The following is a 26,028-nucleotide window of genomic DNA, read 5'->3' as shown; positions in this document are numbered from 1 at the left end:
CATATAAGTTAATTCAATTCAATATTACAAGTATTTTGATACAACGCGAAACTGATCGATTCTGAGATTTAATGAAAAATCTTCGTTTTTTATGTTACACGAAAAAGTTGATGAACATCGTATCATTTTCTCTGTTTTAACTGATATAAGATGAAGATGAAGGGGTAACACCACTGCGTAAAATTTTCAAAAAAATCGATTTTTTTTTATTGGCTTAAAAGATGCTTTGGACCTTCTAGAATAAAGGAAAAAAGTTTTATACCTGTACAAAATTTTTTTCTTTGAAATTCCGAGCTCTTTCGCAAGCGCGTCGGACTGCTCCGAAAGGACTACCTGCGGCACGTTATAGATACCTGCTGGAAGGATATAGCCTAATGACTTTCCTTTTAATTTCTAACTTCTCTAATACACTAACAGATGTCGTTACAAGGAGTATGTGTTCAGTTGAAGCATTTTAAAATGAAATAAGTACATTAGTATAGCGTCAGTCAGCGTCAGTACATGTACAGAAAGGGCATCATTTCCTCGCTTGAAATCACGATTTTTGTGTATAGTGCTAATTTTTGACAGTATTTGTGGCCTTAGAGTTACAATGAGTGACAAAAAAGTGTTCACGGGCAAGAAAGGTACGAAAACATCGTATCCAACGCGGCATCGGAGCAATGTATCAGCGAGACGATCGTTGAATAGATTTGAGGCTGAGAGCGATTCGGCAGGAGTCAGTGTTTCTGCCAAAAAATTAAAAGTTGGTGATGAAGATTTCGATGTAAAATATGAATTTGGCTATAGAATCATAAACTTTTTTGCCGTTTTCTCTGCCATTTCGCAACACGTGAAGTGTAAAACGTGCGATTCAGACATACAGTTTCATGAAACAAGTCCTCGAGGTTTAGGCTTCAAAATAGTCATCTCTTGCCCGAATTGCCCAAGAGTTGACATTCCAAGTAGTAAATTCATACGAAATGGATATGAAATTAACCGTCAAATCCAGCCAAGATAATATAATTTAAAAATATGGTGATTTTTATCTTGAAAATGGAAAACAATTTTCGGAGCAAAATTAATTTTATTTAATTGACGATACCTCACAAACTAGTCATACAAGGTAGGTAATTCTGCACTCGTTGGAAAGAGTAGAGTCTTAGCTTCAAAACGAGACCAAGATCGTCTTGCTGCGATTTTACTACGCGAAAATATCGGCGATTTTTTGTCGACACGTGATTTCGATCTAATAACGGAGTGGACGGAGTTAGGCCAACGCGCACGTGCGTTTCTCTCAACGGCGGCGTGTCGTGTTTCAAACCACGCGTGTTACACATGTTTTCGCACCAGCCCTTTTAGTTACGCATTAGCGCACCTGTCAAATCACACGTCAAAAGTACGTGCGCGTCGGACTTTCGAAACGCTGTAACTTGATGAAAAATTGACGTAGCGACATGCGACAAAAACTTCTGTGTTTCGCGATTTGCTGCAGATATTTATATTGAGTGCATATACTTTTGTCATAATACTTATATATGTGTTTAATAAAGAGAAATCGAGGGGAATTTCTCGATGAGGGGAATCAAGATAATTTATATAAAAATTTCTTTCGTTTCGCAATTATCGAAATATTCGTTGAATGTCATGTATATAATCTTTTCAAGCAATGCAATATTATATTTATAATTAATAATATAACACACTAGTATTTATATGTAATATAAAATCGAGTTAAATATCAGACGTGAATGGATAGGCTACGAAAGATTAAAGTAAAATTAACGTGATATAACGATGAATGCAATTAATAATCACTAGCACATTTTCTCATTAATGAAATTAATTAAAAATACGTTATACGCGTCTGTGAAGTATTTACTGTCGTTTTACATTCACAGAATGTATGTCATATTATAAAAAATCTTTCAACAGTTTATATAATATTAAATATTCAATCCTGAAAAGAAATATTGAGGCCAAACGCAGACCTCCTTTGTTAGAAAAATATTTGAGAGAAGAAAAGGAAAAATATAAAGCTAATAACCCACTCAATTTAATATATTTCTATCGCACGCCAAATATAGTAATTTATCTTCATTTTACGCGCGTATAAACTCATATAAAAATACCCGTAAATATCTTCTTTTCACCTTCGCTATTTATGAAATATAGAAACAGAAAGTTAAAGCGCTCCGCTTTTAAAATATGTATAAATATCACAGTTTTTTATTTTACATTTTTTTCGTGCGCATTTTTCTCTAACAATAAACAATAAACTAAAAAATTCGGTAAACGACCGTTAATGATAAACTCTATTTTATAAGCATTGTATTCTTATCTGTACAACAGATCGACAGATATAGTTATAAACATGTCTAGGATTGAATATTTTCACTCGAGTTTCCTAGCCCATCGATTTCAAAGGGCAATGGATCTGTGAAAGACATTATATTTTTTAATCTTTTAGCTTAAAGTCTCTCGTTTTTTTTTAACGTAAGAAGAACCGTGAAAATAAATAACGAATTTAGATCTCATAGACAAAATTTACGAGAATAAATAATACAAAATATCTTACTGTTCCATTTGTTAATATTGCAAATTCAATTTTTTTTATAATAATAATAATCGTCGAGGGAGAAGAAAGATTTTTAGTCCTTCCGTTTATTTCTATGCATATTCGTTCTATATCTAATATGATTTTCATAAATCCATTACCTCAAAATTAAATGTAACAAAAGACTCACCAACGCGATGGATGGCAGCAACGTGTACGCCGGTGTCGATGTTTTCCTGGCCTCCTCCTGCTCCTCCTCCACCTCCACCCCTTCTTCCTCGTCTTTGTTAGATTATTTTCGGAAATCTCGTAACACTCTCACCTATACGAAATCAGTTAATTACTATCGCGCGCGCACTAAGCACCCGAATACAATTACGTAACTTTATTCACGATGCGTATTCTTAACGCACGATGCGCGCTTTCACATGTCACGAGGGAAGAAAAATATCGCAAATAGCAAAAGAAGAGAATCGTACGAGGCTGCGACCCGCTCTCGACACTTGCAATCTCACGAAGTCTCGTAATCAGCACGACAGTTCGAGCAATCAATCTCGGGGACGAGGAACCTCGGCAAATCGTCGATATACAAACAAACGCCAGTTTCGCGCGATTGACGGCTGAGATATCGGATTTCAATCGGGACTGTATGTACATATCTACATACGCATTCGAATGTAACTGTACCCGCCAACAATAAGCGGCGCGGCGACCGCGACGCCGCGCCGAGATATTATTAAACTTATCGACGAGAGGCTATCGGCTCTACATACATGTATTAATTGCAGTATATCAATTGCGGGGAGTAATCAATCACGCGGCGACCCTCGTTGGCTCGCTGGTCGTCCATCAATCCCGATCGGAACATGGGGCTCGGCGTCTCGCGGTGCCTGCCGGCCTGCCGCGGCCGCACGCGGCCGGCCGCGTCTCGGAGGGGAATGCGCGCTCGGCGCTCGGCGGTCGGCGGCTCGGTCGGCCGCGTGAACGTCAACCGCCAACCGAGCGGGTAAACAAAAGGCTGAAAGGCGCGCGATCGCGCGCTGCGCGTCGCAATATAGAAAACAAACGTCGACCGTACTTACCGCACGTCGCGCGTCGCCCGTCATCAAATTCCCCGCCGCGTCGCGAAGACTCCGAACTCCGAACTCCGAACTAGTCCGAACTCCGATGAGAGTGATGAGACTGTGATGGCGCGTAGATGAATGTAGGATCTAGGATTCAAGCGGCAACGGCGAGCGAACCGACCAATCGCGGCCGAGATTTTTAAGGGGTTAGTACAGTGTGTTTCAGGATAATTTTCAGGAATTAATTTCTAACAAAATATTTATGAAACACCAGTAATTTTTTTTTATTATTTTCTATACACATTGAAGAACGTGTCAAAATTTTGTTGCCTAACTAAATATAAAACTCGTCGAGTTAAGCCGCTTCGCGCATCCCTATGACTTTCGGATGGTGTACATGATTTCGCGAAAACCAGTCGTCTGAAACAAAAATAAAAAATATGCTCATTATCTACATTGTATTGGCTTTCGGCTGACGGAGCATTTTATTTTTTTTCATTTTTGGCGACGAGAAAAAAATTCCTGAATTTTGCCCAATTGCAGTAAAAAATTCAGGAATTTTTTTCTCGTCGCCAAAAATGAAAAAAAATAAAATGCTCCGTCAGCCGAAAGCCAATACAATGTAGATAATGAGCATATTTTTTATTTTTGTTTCAGACGACTGGTTTTCGCGAAATCATGTACACCATCCGAAAGTCATAGGGATGCGCGAAGCGGCTTAACTCGACGAGTTTTATATTTATTTAGGCAACAAAATTTTGACACGTTCTTCAATGTGTATAGAAGATAATAAAAAAAAATTACTGGTGTTTCATAAATATTTTGTTAGAAATTAATTCCTGAAAATTATCCTGAAACACACTGTACTAACCCCTTAAATGACGGCCGGCGCGTTTTCTCGACCGTGATTGGCCCATTCGTTAATTGCCGTGCAAGTTTCGCGCGTTCTTTTACCGTACCGTTATCGACACGTATTTGACGGTAAAAAGACGGATCATTTTTATCTCCACCTTCAATCTTTATATCTTTATGTTTTAGATATCTCACTCTATTGTCCAGATTTTCGAAAAAAGTAATTTTTTTATTCCTAAATATTAATTGCTAAAAATTTTGCTTAGGATCGGCCTGATTGCAAAATGAATACGCGGAATATTCCGTTTCTCAAATTAATTATCGACGTTATATATTAAACGGCGCGACGAAATGCAAAAAGGCAACGATAATAAAGCTATGAAAAAGCTATACTTTTCGCCGTAAGGAATTAAACACTCTTATTACTTTCGAAACATAAAAAAAGGCAACGGTAATAAATTAATTTTTATTTAAAAAAGCTACTTTTCGTGGCGTTGCAAGGAATTATGTACTCTCATTATTTTTGAAACGTAAAAAGAGGACAATAATAAATTAATTTAATAAAAATATAGATAATAATTAATAAAAAACTATATACCAATTTTTCAAATTAACGCAAATTTTTTGTTAAATTTAATAATTCACGTAATTATATTCAAATATTTAAATTTTATTTAAAAAAAAGAAAAGAAAACAAATCGAGTGTTAACAGTTGAATTTTGCTATTAATAATTAACCTGTCAATATACTCGCTGATTATTATAATGCGCGAAATATTTGCAGACGAGAAATTAAAATATCAAATTCACTTGCGCAACAGAAATCAATATATTATCTGTGTAAAAATAAAAAATTAATCAAATAAATCGCTAATAATTAGAGATCGATACACATATAAACATAATTACAACTTGAATGTGCAAACTTTATCATTGAACAAGTTTGTCTATTATATTTATGACTCGACTAATTGCAATCTCAACAATTTTATACTAGAATTTTTCATTTTAATTAATCTCCAGAATACGCTATTAAAAAAGTATACACGTGTGCGAAATAAATTGCGAAATAAACACACGATGTGGCTGCCGAAACGCTTTCCGGAAATTCGGAAACATGAAAATGTGGATATTCATATGTTCCGGTGTATTTCGATATAAAGTGAAAGGAAATCTCAGTGTTTATTCTCTTTCTTACAGAGTGCGAATAAATCGCGCATTACAGACACACTATCGACATTTTACATTTACATTTGTCCATTTATAGAGTGTGGAAAATATAAATATGTACATACACGCTCCACGTCTCGCACATAATGAGTTTCTCTGTACAGTTCATGAGCTCTCCCTTGGTCTTTCCTCGACGTTAATATTACGAAAAGGAAACGTGCTCTTTTATCGGGCACGATCAACGATTTTTCACGCCGGGCAGCTCGAGCTTTTTTCTTTTGGCGTTCGTCTTCGACGTAAGAGCCGGTAAGACACAGCCCTTCGATTCAGGGATCAGAAGCCCTTTGTGCTCCAGCCGTCGAATATACGTGGTGTTCGGTATTACCGAGACCGGTCCGAAGTAACGTAATTCGCGCGGCCGGTTTATCTGCAGCTTACTCGCGGGATTCGCGTTAACCCGATCTCCCGGCGAGCTTTCGCTTTCCGTAGCTTCGAGTTCCATGTTATTCGCCGCTCGTCTCTCTTTGATTAACGTCATCTGCCATCTGAAAAACGATAAACGCAAGTTACTTGTAAATAAGAATAGAAAAAAAGGATAAAATCTATGAAATAAAACTATAACTTTACACTCATTTTATGTTTTCTTAATTTCTATCTTTACAATTTAACAGCATAGGTATGCATTGTTTGTAATGGAATGTTCAACAACTTATTTTTCATTGCGGGAATTTCACTATTTTTCAATTAAATTAAGCTAAACTAATTTGTCATTAAGTTAAATTAACTGATCATTAAGTCAACCTTCCGATGCTGCTGCGGCAGATTCTGGAAGATGTTTCCGTCCTCCTGGTCCCGAGCAGATTCATCGCGGATTCTTTCGCGACGAGTCGCTGCAATTCACCGAGAAACCTGTCGGCGAAACCATCCTGCGAGAAAAACGGATGCTGCAGTAACGCAAGGCATTTCGGTCTGGCGGCAGGATCTATGCGAAGACACTGTGTCAGAAAATCGATTGCCATCGGACTCCACATTGGGAAGAGACTTCGGAGAGCCGCTGGGGATCGCGTTAAGCCAGCAACCTCATCGGCTTTCGCGTGCCGGAGAAGTAAATGTTTGCCGCTACCGTTTGCCGACTGCTTGCTGTGAAGAGGACCTGTTTTCGGCCAAATATAACCACATAAAATTTAAAACAGTGATATAACTAATTGTAAGTAACTTACATTTCCATTTAGCGAAAACTCTAAATGAAAAGTTTTATCCAAAAAAACATTCTGCATAAGAATTATATTTTAAAATTAAGTGTTTACTACTTAATGTGAAGACTTGCTGCTATCATTTACGAAAATCTCAATAATATAACGAATCAACATTGTTGCGAAAAACAAAAATACAAGTTTATCTCTGAAATTAAAGTATTTAATCGAGTCTCCGGTTAACAGAATTCCGATCATTATTCATCCTCTTCATCCCTAACTCACCGAGCATCTTCGTGATGCGGTACAGCTGATCGACGTCGCTGTCACCAGGGAAGAGCGGCTGGCCGGTGACCATCTCGGCGTAGATGCATCCGGCCGCCCAGACGTCGATCTCTCTGCCGTATCTGGAATCGCCAACGAGGAGCTCTGGCGCGCGATACCATCTCGTCGCCACGTAATCGGTACAGGACTCGTTGGGCCCGGTGACGTAACGCGCGAAACCGAAGTCGCAGAGCTTGATCACGCCATTCGGTGACACCAACACGTTCTCGGGTTTCACGTCGCGATGCATGATCTGTCGGAAGGAAAATCTTTTGTCTCATTCAAGAAGAAAAAAAATAAAACTCTAATTATTAAAATTCTACTTAGCGAGACCTATAGAATACATAGATAAAGCCGAATCTTATTGTGAAAGTAGAAAGAGAAAGAGAAAGAGGAATTTCTAAAAACAGAAAGGTCAAAATAGGAGGAACCGTTCGAGGAAAAGGATCAAATTAATTATATGGCAAAGTGCAGATTGTATATCATTTGTGGAATTCTCATTTGAATTGCAAACGGGGAAGCGCGTAATGTTTTTCGTATGCTAGAACTTTCCGAGCCGAGCTCGACTAAATACGGCAACCATTGCCCTCGTTTGTTACAATGCTATCATTCATTAGGTATCCGGCGGTCGCGTGTTACTATACACATGCACGGCTTGCTGCAACTTGGAATTTAAGCGTCACGGCCGTGAACTTTACCGTAACGAAGGTGTACTTATTGCCAAAGGTTGCTGATATACGAAAAACGATATGCGATACATTAACATGCAATACAAAGATACTTTGTATTTGTATTAATTTAAATGCATAAATTAATCGAGATTTTAACTGTTATAATAAAATGTAATCTATTTATCTATTTATCTATTTATAATCTATTTATAATAGAGAGAGCCACTTTTGACGATTTATTTCACGTGCGCGTAACTCTTTAAAAGATTAAATGATATGAACAAATTATAATATATATGTTGCCCAAGAATGCCGAAAGCGTTTTATTGTTCTACATCTTTTTAATGCAATAACGGACTCAAAATAAATCGTGATTTTTAGAGGAAAGTATAATTATGCTTTTATTATAACAGCAATATATATTTTTTTGTGATAAAATTTATTTCATGTAACTCTAGAAAATTCTTAATATAGCAATACGATATGAGAAGTGAAAATAATCATAATTACAAAATAATTACAACAGAAGATTTCGCTACGCTATAACAAGAATATAATTTTATTAAGTCCTGCAGACATTTTGCTCACTTTGTGATTGTGACAGAAATCCAAGCCGCGAAGTATTTGGAAAATATATCGTCTTGATTTCTCCTTGTCGAGACCATTTTCACTTTCCTCCAACTCATCAAGCACGGTATGATCAAGATACTCGAACACGAGATAAAGCCGCTTTCTTCGGCGAAACACTTCGATCATGCTCACCAGGTTCTCATGACGTAATTTCTAAACGATATCACGCCGTTTAATATTAAGCAATATTTTAAGTAATAAACATAAATATATCATGCATGCAGTGATATTAAGAAATATACTGTTTCATTTATTGAATAAATAATTAAATAAAAATTCCACGAGCGTAATTTATTTCATTCACAAATCAGTCCTTAATAATATAATCTTAGTAATTAATACCGACCTTTAACATCCTTATTTCACGAAACGCCATTTTTCGCACCTGAACATCTTCCTCCGTCTCCAAGAACTTTTTTATCGCCACTATTTGTCCGGTTTCGCGATGCCTGCATTTCATCACAAGTCCGTAACTTCCCTCGCCCACTATCTCGATATTTTCATATTTCTCCATTTTACCCGCAAGATCGGCGGCGAGAAATTTCACGAACTTTTTCCGTTAGTGAAAAATCGTAAACTCTTTTGCGCTCACCAAGATTTACACGCTGAAAAGCATATCATGATATACTGATTGTGAGTGAATAATAATTAGTCAATCTCTTCCGTCACAATTATTATTATTTTTAAGTAATTCTATAAGCTAAATGAATTTTGTAATTTGTTTTACCTTTCAAATAACAGTATTAAATTTGTAGAATTTTACATCACGAATGAACTTTAACCAATTTCCGGTCAAATCCATCACTTTAATACCAAGAAATATTGAAAATGTACTACGAACTAAAGCTATACGAACAAGCAGATGCGATAAAGTCGCAGTCTTGTGTATATTTGATACGATCGAAGAAGCCGCAATTCTTAATGTTGCCTCGCTCGCCGACGAGCCTGGACTGCTCCGAAAAGCCTCGTGCACGGCCCTCATCGATGATTATCGATCTGCCGGTAATTAGTAAGGGGTAGTCCTCGCTCGATGAAAGCACAGGTGAACCGGTTAAAGGGCGAGGGGGTCGAACATCAGAAAGAAAGGACACTTCTGTAATGTTAGCAATCCGTTACACAGAATAAATAGATATCGACATTTTTCAGTTAGAAGCTTTATATAAGCATTATTATCTTATACCTAATAATAAATTGTGTGAATTTTATATACTTCGTCTTTATGCTTTTGAATACTGTTCGATATTAAAACGCAGTTTTATGTCAAAGCTGGAAATGTAGTATCGCATTATTAAATTAATTACTGCAATATTACTAAATGCTACTATAATTAATATTTATTTATCCTATGTCACACACATGTCGATCGCTACTTACGTGTGTTATTAATAGTACATTTTTTAATTTTAATATAATTCTTTGAAGTCAGATTATCTACTATTAATTACATCAACAATCTAAAAATAAGATAAAGACAGATACGGATGTGTATATAGATGCCAAGATAAAGAAAACCTATATACCGGACGTCTCAATAACATTACAAATATATATATATATATATATATATATATATATATATATATATATATATTTGAATTCTAATAGCGATGTAAAGAGTTGTTGCAAATTCCAATTTAAGACACATCGTAATACCTCCAGCCCACTTTACGAGCAATAAAAGCATGGTATCAAGTGCATCAGATTTAAAAAACTGGTACTGCGCGTTGTAAGTCTAAAATTCCGTCAGCACTTTTATCATAACGTCACCGTATTATCACGCCAGAAAACTAGACGAAGGCTCAACTGTAAAAATAGTAAGTCTCTTTTATAATATAAAATCTTTTGGTGATACGGATATCCATGCGTCATTTAAGGAGTTCCAACCCCCTAAGACGAAAACAAACCTTGATTGTCTATTTCGTTTTACATACATGTATAACACGACACGACGAACTGCTGAGACGAAGACTCGATTTTGTGTCAGATGTGCAATGTTCGAAAGAATTGAATTATTGAAATGTGAAAGCAAGAATTTCGGAACGGTTCACTGCGGCTCGATCCTATCGACGGCAACTCGAGCGATCGTTCAGACGAATGCAACTTCCCCGCATTGTCATGTCATTCGCGTCATAAGCGATTTGTTGCCGCAACTCGGTTGAATATAATCGATACACGCGAATAGCAATTGGAGTTTATTTATAGATGAGTTCGGTGACTTTCTTCTGGATATCGTGACCGAAGGCGCAGCCGACGGTCCTTCAAACGACAAACGCGATTCCGACATTAAATAGTAAAAATAGTAAAAATACCGATGCAATATAGAACGTTTCTCGTGCATTGCGGCACATTTGTCAAGACTTTCCTAGACGAACAATAAGAGCATTCTAGCCGTATGCATGTCACGTACAATAATTATTTACAGTTTGTAATAAAATATTATTAATTACTTGTAATAATTTATAAAATATAACATATTACTATAATGATCTAAAAATCTTTTTAATTTGAGATGTATTTGAGAGTAAAGTGTGATAAAAATACTAGCTAATATGAAATAATATCAGTAATAATACATAAAATAGTTTTCTTCAAATAATTATCAACAATAATATATCCATAATAAACTGCGTTACTTATAGTACAATTATAAGATCATTATAATTATAAAATTAATATTTATTAATATATATTATTAATTAATATTATAAGATATAATTACTAATGATCACTCTCTAACATGCCGTCAAAGATACATATTTTTCGGTAGTCAGATCGAAATAATAGCGACCATCGGAGAACATCCGGAAGTCTAAGTATTTAAGGGCACCGAGAGAGATGCATCCAGAATTAAATTATTCGACGGACATCGTGCGTGAACGGGCGCGTCTGTCAAGCCACGTGGGCCACGACCATGAGAAGCTAACGCGGATCGATCAAGAACAGCAAGAAGGAACCGCTTGAGTTGGGGGGGTTCATTCGGAGGCGCCGTGTCGGTCGAGAGCAAGCACGGAAATAGACGCACCACATGGCGGGGCTCAGCTCCTCGGCTCTCTCCGCTCCCTGCATGCAGGCTCCGTTCTGCCTTTACGCGTTTGCTACTCCGCACGCATTCGTTAGTCGCGCGTCTCTTCGCCCAACGCCGGATCGTTTTCAGTTAACATGACGCGCGGCGAGCGCATCATACTCGGACAATCGTACTCGTCGCGATTGAGGCCCGTTTCGAGCCTCGTGGACCCAGTCGAGCGAAACTGCGTGAAAATCGCGTGAAAATCGGAAACTTCGGTTGTAAGCTTCAGATAGTGATCCTGAGAAGACTGATGCGTGCAAACAATCCGAAAATAGTCTTTTTTCCTTATATAGAGATCGGATAAATCGCTCAGTATTAATATGCGAGTTCAAAACGCTTCGAGTGGTGACTTTGACGCGCGCGATCGCGCGGAAAATGAATGTGAGTCATATGCGGGTTGCAATTTCACACTATCGCGACTGATAACGTAGAACTACATATTTTCATTTCTATAGAAATAATACGTTGAAGTAATATAGCGTCCTTCGGTGAGCTAAAAGAAGAGCGTCCGCCGTTCCATTATATTTGTATGGCCGCAAACGTTAAAACGTCTCGCAAGCAAGAGATGAGTCATTAAGAATTTAGGACGCAGTTTAACGACGAGACTTTGCTGTCTGGATTAATATATACGGATAAGCTCGATATCCTAAAATCATAATAAAATCATCAATATCTAAAATCGGGCAAGCGTACTTAATGATAAATGCAAAGAATATTTCACGAGTGAAGCAAACTTCCACTGTTGCTAAGAGTATAAAATATCGAATCCGAAATATCGGAAAATTTCGAGGAAGCCGTTTCCACAATATGTGTACAAAAATACGCATCCCGGTAACACATGTAGAGAAACGACGTCCATCCAACATGTGCGTGAAAGCATGTAAAAGCGATTCCTGCAATGTAGAAGCTAAGCACTCGTTTTGAAGAGTCCGTCCGCAAGAAGATGGCACTTTTCCGAGAACCGTTACATCGCGGGAGAACGACTGACGGTGAAGCGACCCGACGAAATTTCGTGGTGAAAATCCAGAGGAAGGAAAAGAGAAACTCGAGATTGTAATATCTTCATTCCTTGAATACTTTCTTCATCAAATATCTCCGGTTTCATGGTTTCCTCGAAACGCCGATGACTCTGCTTAAACGTTGCGTAAATAATGATATTTTACTATAAAGATTCGCGACGCTAATTCCAAAGTTAGAAGCCATTTGTGCTAATCATCGGAGTTGACTATCGCATTATTGATCAAAATAAAATCTCAAGGAATGTCAAGAAGCTGAGAAGTATTAGCATTCGATAATTTTAACATCTCTTTCCCTATAATCCTGGAAGATTAATGAAGAGATAGTTCTCGACGACGAGTCAAATGGAAAGAACGTTTGTATTCAAGGACGGGGAGATGATAAACGATTACCGAAGGGAATTGTCGCCGGTGGCACGAGACGACGACACCACCCGGAACCGATAAACTTGCGAACCGATTAGATAAAAATATGGCCGCTTGCCATTCGACACCTGCTGTGCAACGCCTGCAGTTGCAGGACTCGACTCGGATCGGCTACGGTGCGATCAACGGCATAGGTTCTTCGAGTCAGAAGGGTCTTCAGCAATCGACCTACCCGCCGCATCTACTCAATTGGGTTTATCTGGCTTTCACCGACCAAAATCCGTCGCAACCACCTGACCAGGTAGCCATCCGCGACGATTGGAGCACTTGACTATTAGGATTTATCATTGAGTCAATCCTTAACTGATTGTCTTAGAAATCAAAGGATTTATTTCCGAATCGTCTTAAAACTCTGTATTTTTAAGAAATTAAGATCTGTTGGAAAGCCTCATACAGACATATCGAAGAAATCTCAATCGAAGAAATAATAATAAAAATATCTGAAAGATCTATCACGGTGGAGAAAAGCTAAGGCAGTTTATTACTCGATGCTGTTTTAAAATAACAAGCCTGCTATTTTAAATAAATCGTCGATTGGATTATCTGTTTATATTTTAGAGCAAGCTGCTTCCTGCGGTCTGGAATAATTTTCCCGGTACGACGTCGCAGGCTTATCTACGTCAGAACGCGTTGAATCCGTCCGGATCTGTCAGACCCATGAGAGATAGCGTGGCGGAAAGTATCGCGGATTTAGCGGTACACTTTAACGAATTAGCTGTAGGCGACCGGAAACCGGCGAAGAAGCCGCCGTCAACGTACCTGTGTCACTTGTGTTTCAAGAAAGGACACTACATCAAAGATTGCCCGCAGGTCGGTAGTTTCTTCCGGGAACTTTGAATATTCTTCTTCCTCTCAATAATAATATATAAACTGTACATTAGTGTCCTAAAATTTAATTTTAACACATTAATTTAAAAAAACTGATATTTTCTCTCGTTTTACTCAATACTTCTATAGATTTATTAATTCCGTATTTTCAACTATTTTATGATTGCTTTAAAGTTTAAATGCTTTAGACAATTATTTTATATATACAATACGCAGTAATAATAAATATTTAGAATACAAAAAAATTATATACATCATAAGATTTCTTAAACAATTTGAAATCGATTAGAATCGGTAATTTTGGGATGACAATTTACAGAAATCTCTATTGATTGCAATCGTGATTTGAAGTTTGAAGTCAAATGCACGCAGTAAAGGATAGTAGCAATCGAATGTAATCTTTGTGATATCATATGATTCGATTCCAAGATTTCAAGATGCGATTAACTCGTTTATCATGTGATTCATGGAAATCCTCGATCGATTATCGTGTTTCATCAATGTCCTCCAACAACAAGACAATGTTTCAAATATATCTTATCAGATCTTTGTTACAAGAACATAAAGATCGATTAATTGAATAGAGCATTGGATAAAGCATTGATAGAAAATTGGATAGAAAGCAATGGATATATAGAAAATAAAGATAGAGATTAAATGGACGACTTGTGCTTCAATAAATTGAGTTCAAATCATTAATGCGTCTCAAATTTGAAAAAAAAACACGTCTTTCAACGTGTTTCTTTTCCGTTGTTTCGTAGAATATTCTCTAAAATTTTTCAGCACAATCGAATTATTTAAATATACGTGAAATGAACGGAATAACAATAATGTAAAATATTGAGCTTGACTCTAGTCTGGCACTGTGCATAACAATAAGAAATTCTCGAACAAATATCCGGAGATTATTCTTAACTACGCTGTAATTATTTTTATCATCAAAAAATCTGTCTCTCAGAAAGATTAAATAATACAAACGTAAAACATGGAAGAGAACTTTTCTTTTTTTCTCTCTGCCTCTTTCTCGAAGTGACTGTCAGAAATAAATCACTATCAAACACAAAATCATCATAAGTAGGTAATTTAGCAATAACTCACGTAAATGGCACGCGTGCCCCGATGTAACAACAGCGAGATGCGCGTGGCTCAATTGGGCGCTAATTGACAACAGCATCTCTGAAACACATGACGTCACACGGTCAATCATCGCGATTCGAGAGTGAGCCAATTAAGCCGCTTCTCCTGATGGAGACGTTTTTTCACGTAATTCCTATTAATTGATAGGAAAGTGGAATATTAATGTCATTATTCTCTAAATTAAAAAAAAAGAATTGATTGACACTAAGTGTTTTGCAAACAACAGTTTCTCGCGCATATCTCGAACATCTTTTAATTATTGTTTGTTGATACCTATTATTTGATGGAATTTATTGAAATATCAAGCAATAATAAATGCACGCGATTATTCTCAATTATTATACTATTCCGTGTGATATTAATTATGTTCATTGATATCATATGGTCTATTCACTGACTGGAACCAATATGTAGCTTTCAACGATCGATTCAGTCGTTCAATTATTGCCGAATCTAAGAAACTAAATTTTTTAGAGACGGAATTTAGAAAGATTCGTATAATTTTCGCAGGCACGACCGAAGGGCGAGGGCCTGACGCCGTACCAGGGCAAGAAGCGGTGCTTTGGCGAATACAAGTGCCCCAAGTGCAAACGTAAATGGATGTCGGGCAACAGCTGGGCCAATATGGGCCAGGAGTGCATCAAGTGTCACATAAACGTGTATCCTCACAAGCAAGTGAGCGAGGAGGAGGAGCTTTCCGCCCGTTACGGGCCTCTCCCGCGCGATTAATCTTTAGATATAAAATTAGTCGGGATCCTCCTCGCGGCGAAGTCCCCGGTCGGACTCGCTAAAAGACTCTTGGAACCGTTTCGCTCTCTCTCGAAATATTGCGCGGCCGAGAGAACGAAATCTCGTGTAAACCGACGCGAAAGCTAATTATAGTCGCATAATCGCTCGCTCGCTCGCTCGTTCGCCCTTTGCCGCCCGGTGTGCAGAAATACCCGGTCGGAGTCACCGGTAATCGTTACGTTGCGGATCCCAAAAGACGTTCACGAAATTCCTATTATAATTAATTGAGCGTTAGCTATCCGCTGCGCCGAATACGTTAAACGATCCCAGAATCGCTGTACAATCGCCAAGTCTCCTAGAAAATCGAAATTAACAGATTATATCAATTTAACAATATTAATGATATTAATAACATATTAATATACATTAGCTAATTATATTAATGATATAAATTGCATCGAATGAAGGAAAGATATCTTTATATGCAAGATGAGAGATATACTCTAGCAAAGATTTCTATTATTATTTCTCGCGAAACGCAGAGATAGAGTGGGCGGTAAAATCATTTCTATTATTTTCAGAGACCGTTGGAAAAACCCGATGGCCTGGACGTGTCCGACCAGAGCAAAGTACATCCCCAACATCTCTGCGAGAAATGTAAGACGTTGGGCTATTATTGCAGACGCAGCGCGATAATAACTTAACGATAGCCGAATTCCGTCCAATTTATTTCGCTGATCCAATTAATCGCATCAACAAGAAGATTTAACGGTGAACTGAGAAAAGACAATTCGTTCGATACACTTAACACGCCGATGCGGATGTGGATCTGGACAGTGTCTCTGTTCGCGAGATTAAATACGAAATAAATCATAGAAAGAAAGAGAAAGATAGAGAGAGAAAGAAATGAATGATATATTTTTATGTACATTTATGATTAGAATTTTTTTATCGCATGACTTTTGGCGACGACCAAAGACACGGTTTTCAATCGCAGCGCTTTATATTTATGTATATTGAATAATATTATGTACATGGACACAAAATGCGCAAGTGCCAGCAATAGAATTTTTCGACTTTTTAATATTTGACAACGAATATTATCATATCCGTACACGCGAGGAAATGCGTGTTATTCGAGTAAAAAAAAAACGAGGGCATCGTTCTCAGGGATATAATAAAATGTTCTCTGACCCCCTAAGAGCTAATAATAATCACAGGCAGATCTTCAAGAAAGGGAGCTACCTCCATGATGAAGAGCGATTGTACAGGAAGGGAAAAAATCAAAGAAAGAAAAATAATGACTGCAAACGAAATATTCGCAGTAGTTCCGAGTTGCATTAAAACGCAACACCGACATGCAGCCCCTACGCGATCAATATTGTTTCATAATATTGCGCAATAATATATTAATTAATTAACGTTTATAACTGATATCAATGATTACATTTACATCAGTATTATTCACAGTGGTATTGCACTTTCTCCATATTGTGCAATAATATGAATCGCTTAATATCTATATTGATATTAATATATCGTATATTAATATTAATACTTATATTATATTGAACGTATCGCATCAATAATGTATTGATCGTGCAGGGACTGCTTTATTTATTGGATATATTCTTTGGCTCTGGGACATGAACATAATACATATATAAATCTCTTCTTATTCAATATATTATTTGCATATGTACAGATTGATTTACGATATAGAGCGAATGAAGAAACATTAGAATTGTGTTAAAAGTATAAGTTATAAATAGCGGCTATGAAACCGATGAGATTTCGTAAAGAGCTCAGTTTTCGACGCTATAAACGCATATATAGAACGGATTCTTTTTACCTGTCGGAAACGCGACGACTTACAAGATCGTCTTCCGCATATTTACATCAATATCCTGAAATCGAAACTCGTCGAAATCACAACGGTTTCTTGATTCTTGTTCTGCGAAATCATTGTCAATTAATTCGGCATTCTCTACGAATCGCATTAAACATGTACATGTACGTGTCTAACACCATGTATTCATGCAAATATGAGAGAAGAAGTCTCTTACCTGTCGTAGTAGTAGAATTTGTAAATGTTTAAGGAGAATTTGTATGAATCGTTATTACAGTTTGCACCATTTTCTATGTGAAACACATGCAACACGCCAATAAAACATTAATGGCAAGGAACTGATTGATCGGTTTTTTCAAAAGATGATTTGGCCTAAGCATTTGGCTTGTTCGCGAAAAGCTCCTTTCGTCGTTTCGTCCGTGATGCAGAAAATTCGAAAACGGAAATATCGAGCGCTGGGAGTGGTGCTGAGAACTGTATTGTATTGTCACTGTTATTGCTAAGATTATACGACGCATGATAATCTTAACAATAACGCGTACACACGTATATAGTACATATATATAATATATATTATTTGTATATAATGAGTGCTTTCCAAATATACAAACCAAAGATACAATGACTCTGCGTCTACGCTCATCCTCCCTTATTCTCCCTCGTCTATAATCAATCACTCTCACTGTCTCTACACAGAACATAATCACGCATTGTAGAAATGTTTTATATAATACAATTTATACATAGGAAATATACAGTGGTCAAGGATTAGTGACGACGAAGAGAAGATCCGCCGCCGGATCCTCGTTAAAATACGACGCGGAGTTAAACGTCGTCGTCGTACCCGTGGAATCAACTGTCATCTTCTGCAAATAAAACAGTCGGTTACGTTCTACTTACCACAACTTTGAAAAAAATGAACCATCTAATTTCTTTCTCTTGAAATACTATCAAGCTATCATATTAATTTCTCACAATTGCAAGTGCGGTCGCGTAAAGACATTATCAAACATTATCTTTATGTTTCGTCAATGAATCTTTACACAGTGATCATTCTGTTATCCTTAGCATAAAGAATTAAGTAGCTTAATCGAGACAAAGCAAATGCATTTCGAAGAGTCAATCGACCCGGACGATTGACCCCTCAAGATCCTGTCAAGATATAGGACATCGATTCACCTCAGATGGATCCACGCGGTATGGAGAATTTTCTGTCACCGAATGCTGATACTGCGCCGACTGCGTATGTTGCGTGCACTGTTGCTGCATCAGCATTTGCTGCTGCTCCTGTTGTTGCTTCCATTCTTCATATTTTCTCATCGCGAGTATTAAGTCGCGATTCTCGTCTGCCAAACCAACATTTTGTGCCGTGTTCTTCATCAATTTACTGTGCTCTTCCTCACTCGGCGACATTGACTGTTGCTGTTGTTGCTGCTCCTGTAGGAGCTGCTGTCGTTCGTCCGTCTTTTCGGTCAAAGAATTCGCCGAGTAGCAAATGTCAAAGAAACTCTGAGCTGTCGGTTGCACCGCGACCGGACTGGATACGCTGGGCGCCGGTTGGCTAACTAGAGTGATCACTTGCTGTGTCTCCTTGCCCTCAGTATTGTACATCAATGTCGGTAATGGAACAGGTATCCCGCCGGATTGCGCAGAATTTAGAATATCCAAGGGCTGCGTCATGATCTTCGTATCTATGTTATTCTCGCTAGAACACTCGATGTCCGCCGAAGAGAAAGTACTTTCTGGTTGCGGCGCTATAGAGCCCGGAAAAGACGGTGGCTGTTGTGCTTGACCGACCAAGCTGATAACTTGCGACTGCGATGACTGCTGCGGCGACGGTTGCGGAGATAGAACCGCAATGGGCGGTTCCGGGAAGAGTTCCGCTTTCAGATTCGGCAGAAACGCGTCGATCGCTCGCCACGTGGGTGCCCAGAGATTGGAACTCGGCGCCAGAACATTGGCCGACGACATCACCAGCAGCATATTCTTCAATGATTCGGGGATCGCTTCGAACAAAAGCTCGCTATTGTCGGCGTGCATGTACGCGCGTAGAAGTTCTAATACTGTTAACCATAGCGGCAAGAAACCGGGTAGAGATAGCAATGGAGTCAGACGTTGAAGAAATACCTTGGAGAGCAACATCGCGACCCTAACTCTCGTTTCCTCGACGCCGATGGGATCGTTGGACGCGATCGGACCCAGTAATTGCGCCAACAACGGGAATAATACCTCCTCCAAACATTGCGACCACTCTATTGCGGACAGCTGCGCCAAATCTTGCGCCATCAAGGTGCTTTGAAGATACGCGATTGCCGAGGTGCGTACCAGTCTGCGAGCGTCGCAACAGAGTCGCGCGATACTTTGCAGCAGCGGTCGCCAGGCCTGCGGCCACAGGGATATACCGTCGTCGATGCTACCTTCCTCTGCCCACCATCGGAATACCTGTGCAATTCTCGTGTGCAGCGTGTATATCAGCTCCAGCAACTGTACCGGGCTCCGTTGATAATCAGCCGATTCCTCCGCGGAGTTGCACACCCTGTTCCGCTTGCCTGCACATTGCAGCACCGCCTCGGCAAACGTTCTCACGCAATTGACGCACAGATCGAAGTTGAAGGGCGTCACATGCGCCATGTCGCGCACCAGGAAGTTTAGGCTGTCGCAGCATTTGACGAACGCCGCCGAGTCGTGCGGCTGAAGATCACGCGCCAAAACTATCGTGTCGGCGGCTACCGGAAGCGGTGCCTCGGTACCAGTGGGCGACACCAACACCCATTCCGGGACAGGACTGATGGGTCTGGGATCCAAGACCGACGCCCGAGCATTCGTTGTTTCGTCTAGAACCGTGTTGGATCGTTTGGGTGCCAATGCGCCGGCACCCGCGCATTCCAGCAGACTGAACACTACCTTCCAATCTTCCGCGCTATGGATGTTCGCGGCGCCCGTCTTCAACAACTCGAACAAACCGTAGGCGATTTGTCGTGCCAACGGCACAGTTGTCGCGGACGGCAAGTGAGTCAGAGGTAGTAGAGGAGATAGACACGCAAACTCTTCTCCGCGTAAAAGCCTGATCGCCAATCTCAGCATGCCCACAGCTACTCTTTCGAGCAAATAAGGATGGTTCTCGCGCGCCGCCACCGTTAACAAACGATCCAAGTGACTCTGGACCACGGGCCAGATGCACGTTACTCTGTCACGATTCTGTATAGTTACTTCTAGCAACAGTTCCAAGAGAAATATAGATATATCCTCATCGTTAGGATTCACCGACACCAAAGCACCAACAAGAGAATTGAGTGATTCACTCTGCAAAGAACGAGAATTGTTAGAATAAATATTAAAGTCGTAACTCAATAATCACATATCAATTTACCTGAAAAAACTTGCTTTCTTCTATAATTTCCTTGAGATAACAATTAGCAATAAACTCCATAGCCTTTTTTCGCGCGGTCGCCTCGGCGGGATGCGGCAGACGTGACGTATCCATAGCGATATAGGAATAGAAGGTGGAAAGTATTCCCTGATCACCCGGGGAAGTCTTGGGCGTGGTCGGTTCCCGAAGTAGAGATATTTTGCCGGATGGATCGATGAAGTCTTCCGCCTCCGTAAGATTTTTCGGTAACAATCTTGCCTCGTAGAGCGACTGCAAACAATCGATGATGTTCTTCCAAGACGCTCTCAAGGCATCCCCATGTAAATGCGTAATCTTGAAGAGAGTCCGAGCAGCCATTTGAGACTTTGGACTTCCACCGAGATGTAAAACTACTTGCTCGGACTTTCCGCCGATTTGCAGGCCCGTGAATTTGCAGAGGCTCACTATGAGCGTATCCAAGTCACCGCACATGCCGTGGTAAGCACTGATCGCCGCGCAACTGAGAGAAAAGAATGAGAAGCTGTAGCTAATATAGGAATCAATTCATCGTAGGTAGCAAAAGAATAAACAAACCTGAGGAACGTTTGAGCGACTTTGCGTTGCAACGTTCTGTCTGGTGCTTTATCGTAAGCTCGGCAAAGAGCACTTATAATAGGACCCCACGCATGTTCAGCTAAGTCTTTATCGATGAATTCACCGGAATTGCCTACTTTCAAGTATGCACTTTCAGGCCCGCAGCCTCTTCTCAGTAAAACTTTCCATAAATAATTTTCTTTTACTAGTCCAGTTTGTTCGGCCGGCATCACGATTTCCTCTCCTCTGCAGAAATAACAGATAAACAATATTTATAATTAGAATAACATTTGCGCATGGTCTGTGTCTTTTTATGTGAATTTAAATATTTCTAACACTTACTTAATTGAAGTATATATCTCGTCGAGCATATCCTGATCAAAGTCAACGTCGCCGTTAACTTTCTTCAAATTTTTCTTAAATTCATCAGCAGTCATAGGATTGCTTTGCCTTCTTACGTTATAATTATGTTGATCGACATTTAACATGATCACCGCGTAAGCTAACGCAAAGGCGGCGTCGGCCGAAGCAAAAGGTCTACCATTGCTATCCTAAACACAACAACGGTTTGTTATTCCATCTCGCGCCTGCGTTATTTCTAATAAATACTAAAATATATATACATATATGTGTTCTAATAAATACTAAAATATACGCACATGCCAATGTTCGGCAAATTTCTCGAGTAAAAGGAATATAAGAGGGGCTTCTCCGGGGAGCCTGAACGATTCCAGGTAAAGTCGCAAAGCCTGATCGATTCGAGTATTTCTTAAGTCGAAATTATGCACGAAACAATTGAGAATGTTCATGTTTTCTTTCTTGCTGATATATTCGCCGATCGCTTTCTTGTCTAAACCAGGATTCTCTCTTAGAAGTTTCGCGACTTTTTCAGGATCCGAGTGACCTGAAGTATCGCTTAGCAGACCTTGCTCCGTAAGCTTTGCGATACCCGCCCGCGGATTCTCGTTGAACTTTTCTGTGCCGAGAACCAACCACTGGAAATAAACAAAGAGAAATTTAGTAAATCGTAGTTGCATCAGAAATAAGTGAAAAACAAGTACCTACCCGCTTGTTCGACTTTATATCGAGCAAGTCTTCACGCGTGGGCAGATTTGACGATGCCTCGTGACGCGACGGTTTGCACAATTCCTTGCAGCCTTTGCAACGAATCTCCATGCCGACAATCAGCATCATTATGGCGTCCAAGGAAATCAATTGCATGGTATGCATACCATTGGTCATTGGCAGAGAAACATTCTAAGAGAAAATTTCAAAGGTATAAAGATTCTAGATAGTTTAATTACACTTTTATATATTAATCTGCAATAATATATACGAGAAAAGAAATATACCTTAGAAAACATTTTCATAAGTTCCTCGTACAAGTTTGTAGAGTAAAGTCCGCAATCGTAATTTAAATATAATTCAGCAGGCAAACCGGGTATTCTCCATAATCTTACTATGGCCTCTGCAAATTATGGAAATAAAATTTAAATTATAAATATATGTTGCACAATCGTTTATTACTACGAAATTGAAACGTACCAAGCGCTAATTCCCGTTGCTCGTACGATATTCTATTAGATTCAGAGACAACTATATCCATTAATTTAATTAAATAATGTTCCAGTTGAAATTTTAGATGTTCTCTTTGCGACTCAAACAGCAAGTACGATACTTGAAGATTTACAGCGAGGATCGACAATCTATCTGTTCCAAGTAGCTGATACATAAAAACAATACATAATGCATTTCTTTAATAATGAACGACGTTATATATATTTATAGTAGTTAATTAGTTTCTCTTACCAAGATTAGATTCCTACACAAGTCGTCCTTAGCGAGCGCAAGTAGAGACAAGAAATTAGAAAGAGCGTCGGCTGCGATCTCCAACGCTACTTGCAATAAGCTGAGACCCAAGTGGGTCATAATTTCATTGTTCTGCTTGTCAAAAGGACTACACAGGGAAATGAGAAATCTGAACAGTTCGCGAACGCACAACGCGCCGTACGGCGCTCGCTGTTGCAACGAAATAAATCGAACACCCTGACTATTCACATACTCCTCGATTTGTTCAGACTCTTTCACTTTAGTCGCCCTAGGCACGTTTTCATCTATTGACAAGTCTTCCACGCTACCAGTCGGAGATTGCGCTAAATCGATGCTTTTCTCTTCGTCACCTGCAAGATTATTCGAAAAATAAGGCTTGGAAATTGAAATGTATTTTAAAATAGTAAAAAGATCAAGTACCTTGATTTTCTGAGATAGACAGCTTGCTCAATGAAGGGGAGATAGATTGCTTAATGGAAGATTCGGATTCATCCGCGATTTTCTGATCAACCGTATCTTCCTTCTCCACACTTTTACTTTCCGCTAAAGCTGCAACTTTATCCTCCACACTTTTACTTTCCGCTGAAGCTGCAACTTTATTCTCCACACTTTTACTTTCCACTGAAGCTGCAACTTTATTCTCCACATCGATATTTTCTGGCGTGCTATTCGCCTCGATCGTTTTTATCTCGCTCTTAATGTCTCCATTGCTTCCATCTTTATCAATCTCCTGTTTCTTATCAGCCTCCTGATTATCTGTCGCTTTGATACAGTCCTTTCCATCTTTAGTATCCTCTTTGCTAACATTAAGTTTACTGTCACTCTTCTCGTCCTCGTTTTTATCAACACTTGCATGATTCAACGTTCCCTGCATGTCAACTATATTGCCGACCGGTGAAACAGGTGTAGTGGCCAAGTGATTGGCTCGTATTTTGTCAACTGCACTTGAAATACTCGATTCCTTCTCGTCAACGTCTTCCGTAGTAGATTTGGATTTTTGCTTCGTATAACTTTTTTGTTTTCTACTCTTGCTACGAGTATTTTCAATGCTGTTTGTCCTCATTTTCTGTAAAAAAAAAATTATGTTGCTTCATGTACAGAACGTTATTGCTCGTATGTAAATACTTTAAATCGCATATTACAAAACTTACTTTCATATTCGGCAAGACTCTGGTATCTTCGACAAATTGAGGTAGCCTGGTGAACAAATGTTGAACCATATCCCTCAGGCAATGCTCCGCCGTTTTTCTAAGAATTTCTGTAAAGATATTTTATTACAACACACTCGCAACTTGTCAGCAACTTGTCAGCAACATGAGATCGCCATAACTCACCACTAAGACGCGTTTCAAAACATATCCTAAAGCAACTCAGCATAATTTCGCATACACTTTCATTGGAGAGATGATCGCCAGCAGGCGACAGCATGAGGGCTCTCAGAACTTGCAAGACTCTCATGAGGACCACCCCGTCACCAGACGCATCAGCGCCCACAAACCTTGCGTGTGTAACAGCATCCGCTATGGCTTCTACGCATATAGCTACAGCAGGATGGTTAGAATCTGAAAAGCAACATATGTTACGTTACAGGACAAAAAAAATAAGAATGTTTGTTGACACAATAAACGAGGCTAACCAACGAGACCATAAGAAATTATCTTATTAACGGCAGATAGCGCTAGACTAGTCACAGGTCCTGTAGTTTCTTCAGATCTAATGATTTCCAGAAAGGGAGTGAGAAAGACTGCGGGTTCCAATTGGGATAGATCTCGGTGCTCATTTAACACCTCCTTCAAGGTACCCAAGCCCTTCATGAGAGCATCCTGGTCGTCGTCCTGAAAATTAAATTACAAAATTAGCGAACAAATCTTTAAGATCTTTTGCGAATTGTCTCTGCTTCATTGTCAAATTTGGAGCGCCTCTACCAAACAATTTCTACAACCTGTTTGATTAGGAACAATAACAGATGTACGTGCCCAAAACGCTGACGATAATCGTCTTATTCGCGAGAACAGTTCGTACAGGTGATGAAAAAAAGATCCACTAACCTGGTGAGAGTGTGACGACCATCGGGCACCTCGCCGCATCGCCGTCACCAGGAGGCACACCTCGCCCTCGACGACGTACAGGCCACCCCTACAGGGGCCCGCGGGCCTCACGATTCTGCTCATCCTCGCGCGTTTTCACCGTTACGCCATAGCAGAATTCCGAAAGATCGTACAGCACAGCCGGATGAAATTCGATCACCGGACGTTTCACGAAGATCCGTCACGTCGAACAGCCACTTCCCACCACTGCCCAATACCGCTGACTTCCAACACGATAACCATCGACTTACCGTCAACCGCCGTCGATCCACGAGACTCGCAGCAGAGAGAAACCTGAGAGAGGCCATCCCGGCCTTTTTCGTGTGTTGCTGTGTTGCATTTTCCGACGCGCCGCCTGAGAAAGTGCAACTCAACTACGTCGTATCGCTCGGTAACCGCACATGGTTTGCGTCCGTGCTAATGGTTCGAACTAGCCAGCTGGAGGGGATATTCTGGCCGCGGCGGCCGCGCTTCCATCTTGCGTATTCAAATTAATAACGAATTACGATAATTAAAATTACAAAATTAAGATTACATTCTTCAAAATTATTACGAATTTTGTATCTCATAATTTTGAAAAATATAATCGTAATTTTATAATTTTAATTTTCAGATAAATATCAAATTTTGCAAGCAAGAAGCTATTATTTGAGCGTTGATTCAAACCTTCACATTTA

General features: G+C 39.4%; 3 protein-coding genes and 1 long non-coding RNA gene across 6 annotated transcripts; 1 reads left to right on the top strand and 3 right to left on the bottom strand.

Annotated features, from left to right (window-relative positions):
• Nucleotides 1–116: 116 nt before the first annotated feature.
• On the bottom strand, nt 117–5,012 carry LOC139823149 (uncharacterized). The gene is made up of 3 exons (XR_011734715.1): nt 3,619–5,012; nt 2,727–2,858; nt 117–2,416 (listed from the first exon to the last, which is right to left on the bottom strand). It is a non-coding gene; the product is annotated as an uncharacterized lncRNA (long non-coding RNA).
• A 569-nt stretch (nt 5,013–5,581) lies between these two features.
• LOC139822631 (cyclin-dependent kinase-like 4) lies at nt 5,582–14,952 on the bottom strand. Of its 3 annotated transcripts, none has more exons than XM_071794524.1 (7): nt 14,875–14,952; nt 9,167–9,532; nt 8,786–9,044; nt 8,398–8,592; nt 7,100–7,391; nt 6,423–6,774; nt 5,582–6,166 (listed from the first exon to the last, which is right to left on the bottom strand). In XM_071794524.1, exons 3-7 carry the CDS (start codon nt 8,951–8,953, stop codon nt 5,860–5,862), a joined length of 1,314 nt encoding a protein of 437 aa, XP_071650625.1. In that variant the 5' UTR covers nt 8,954–9,044; nt 9,167–9,532; nt 14,875–14,952; the 3' UTR covers nt 5,582–5,859. The 3 variants fall into 3 exon arrangements, with proteins under 3 accessions (XP_071650625.1, XP_071650626.1, XP_071650624.1); XM_071794525.1 differs by lacking the exon at nt 14,875–14,952 and adding an exon at nt 9,620–9,723 and having other exon boundaries at nt 9,296–9,532; XM_071794523.1 differs by lacking the exon at nt 14,875–14,952 and adding an exon at nt 9,620–9,721.
• On the top strand, nt 11,518–18,116 carry LOC139822632 (zinc finger CCHC domain-containing protein 24). The gene is made up of 4 exons (XM_071794526.1): nt 11,518–13,189; nt 13,507–13,758; nt 15,424–15,588; nt 16,224–18,116. The coding sequence occupies exons 1-4, from the start codon at nt 12,995–12,997 to the stop codon at nt 16,344–16,346; spliced, it is 735 nt and encodes a 244-aa protein (XP_071650627.1). The 5' UTR covers nt 11,518–12,994; the 3' UTR covers nt 16,347–18,116.
• Nucleotides 17,311–25,928, bottom strand: Garz (Sec7 domain-containing protein garz). Its single transcript, XM_071794522.1, has 15 exons — nt 25,313–25,928; nt 24,901–25,099; nt 24,599–24,826; nt 24,416–24,522; nt 23,685–24,330; nt 23,244–23,614; nt 22,980–23,157; nt 22,787–22,902; nt 22,500–22,691; nt 22,094–22,429; nt 21,777–21,985; nt 21,435–21,680; nt 20,862–21,360; nt 18,671–20,794; nt 17,311–18,357 (listed from the first exon to the last, which is right to left on the bottom strand). Exons 1-15 carry the CDS (start codon nt 25,433–25,435, stop codon nt 18,253–18,255), a joined length of 5,679 nt encoding a protein of 1,892 aa, XP_071650623.1. The 5' UTR covers nt 25,436–25,928; the 3' UTR covers nt 17,311–18,252.
• Between the last annotated feature and the right edge of the window lie 100 nt (nt 25,929–26,028).

The sequence above is a fragment of the Temnothorax longispinosus genome, chromosome 12, assembly GCF_030848805.1.
Source record: "Temnothorax longispinosus isolate EJ_2023e chromosome 12, Tlon_JGU_v1, whole genome shotgun sequence".
NCBI classification, from domain to species: domain Eukaryota; kingdom Metazoa; phylum Arthropoda; class Insecta; order Hymenoptera; family Formicidae; genus Temnothorax; species Temnothorax longispinosus.
This window is presented reverse-complemented; position numbering and strand designations above follow the sequence as displayed.

Coding starts and splice junctions, on each gene's coding strand:
- LOC139822631 (XM_071794524.1), bottom strand. CDS start 8,953: ATGGAGAAATATGAAAATATCGAGATAGTGGGCGAGGGAAGTTACGGA. Junction 8,593..8,785: donor GTGAAATAAGGATGTTAAAG/GTCGGTATTAAT, acceptor GATATCGTTTAG/AAATTACGTCATGAGAACCT. Junction 6,775..7,099: donor CCGCATCACGAAGATGCTCG/GTGAGTTAGGGA, acceptor GGCCGAAAACAG/GTCCTCTTCACAGCAAGCAG.
- LOC139822632 (XM_071794526.1), top strand. CDS start 12,995: ATGGCCGCTTGCCATTCGACACCTGCTGTGCAACGCCTGCAGTTGCAG. Junction 13,190..13,506: donor CGTCGCAACCACCTGACCAG/GTAGCCATCCGC, acceptor TTTATATTTTAG/AGCAAGCTGCTTCCTGCGGT. Junction 13,759..15,423: donor ACATCAAAGATTGCCCGCAG/GTCGGTAGTTTC, acceptor TAATTTTCGCAG/GCACGACCGAAGGGCGAGGG.
- Garz (XM_071794522.1), bottom strand. CDS start 25,435: ATGAGCAGAATCGTGAGGCCCGCGGGCCCCTGTAGGGGTGGCCTGTAC. Junction 24,827..24,900: donor AATTTCTTATGGTCTCGTTG/GTTAGCCTCGTT, acceptor GTTGCTTTTCAG/ATTCTAACCATCCTGCTGTA. Junction 18,358..18,670: donor ACCGCGTGGATCCATCTGAG/GTGAATCGATGT, acceptor TTTTATTTGCAG/AAGATGACAGTTGATTCCAC.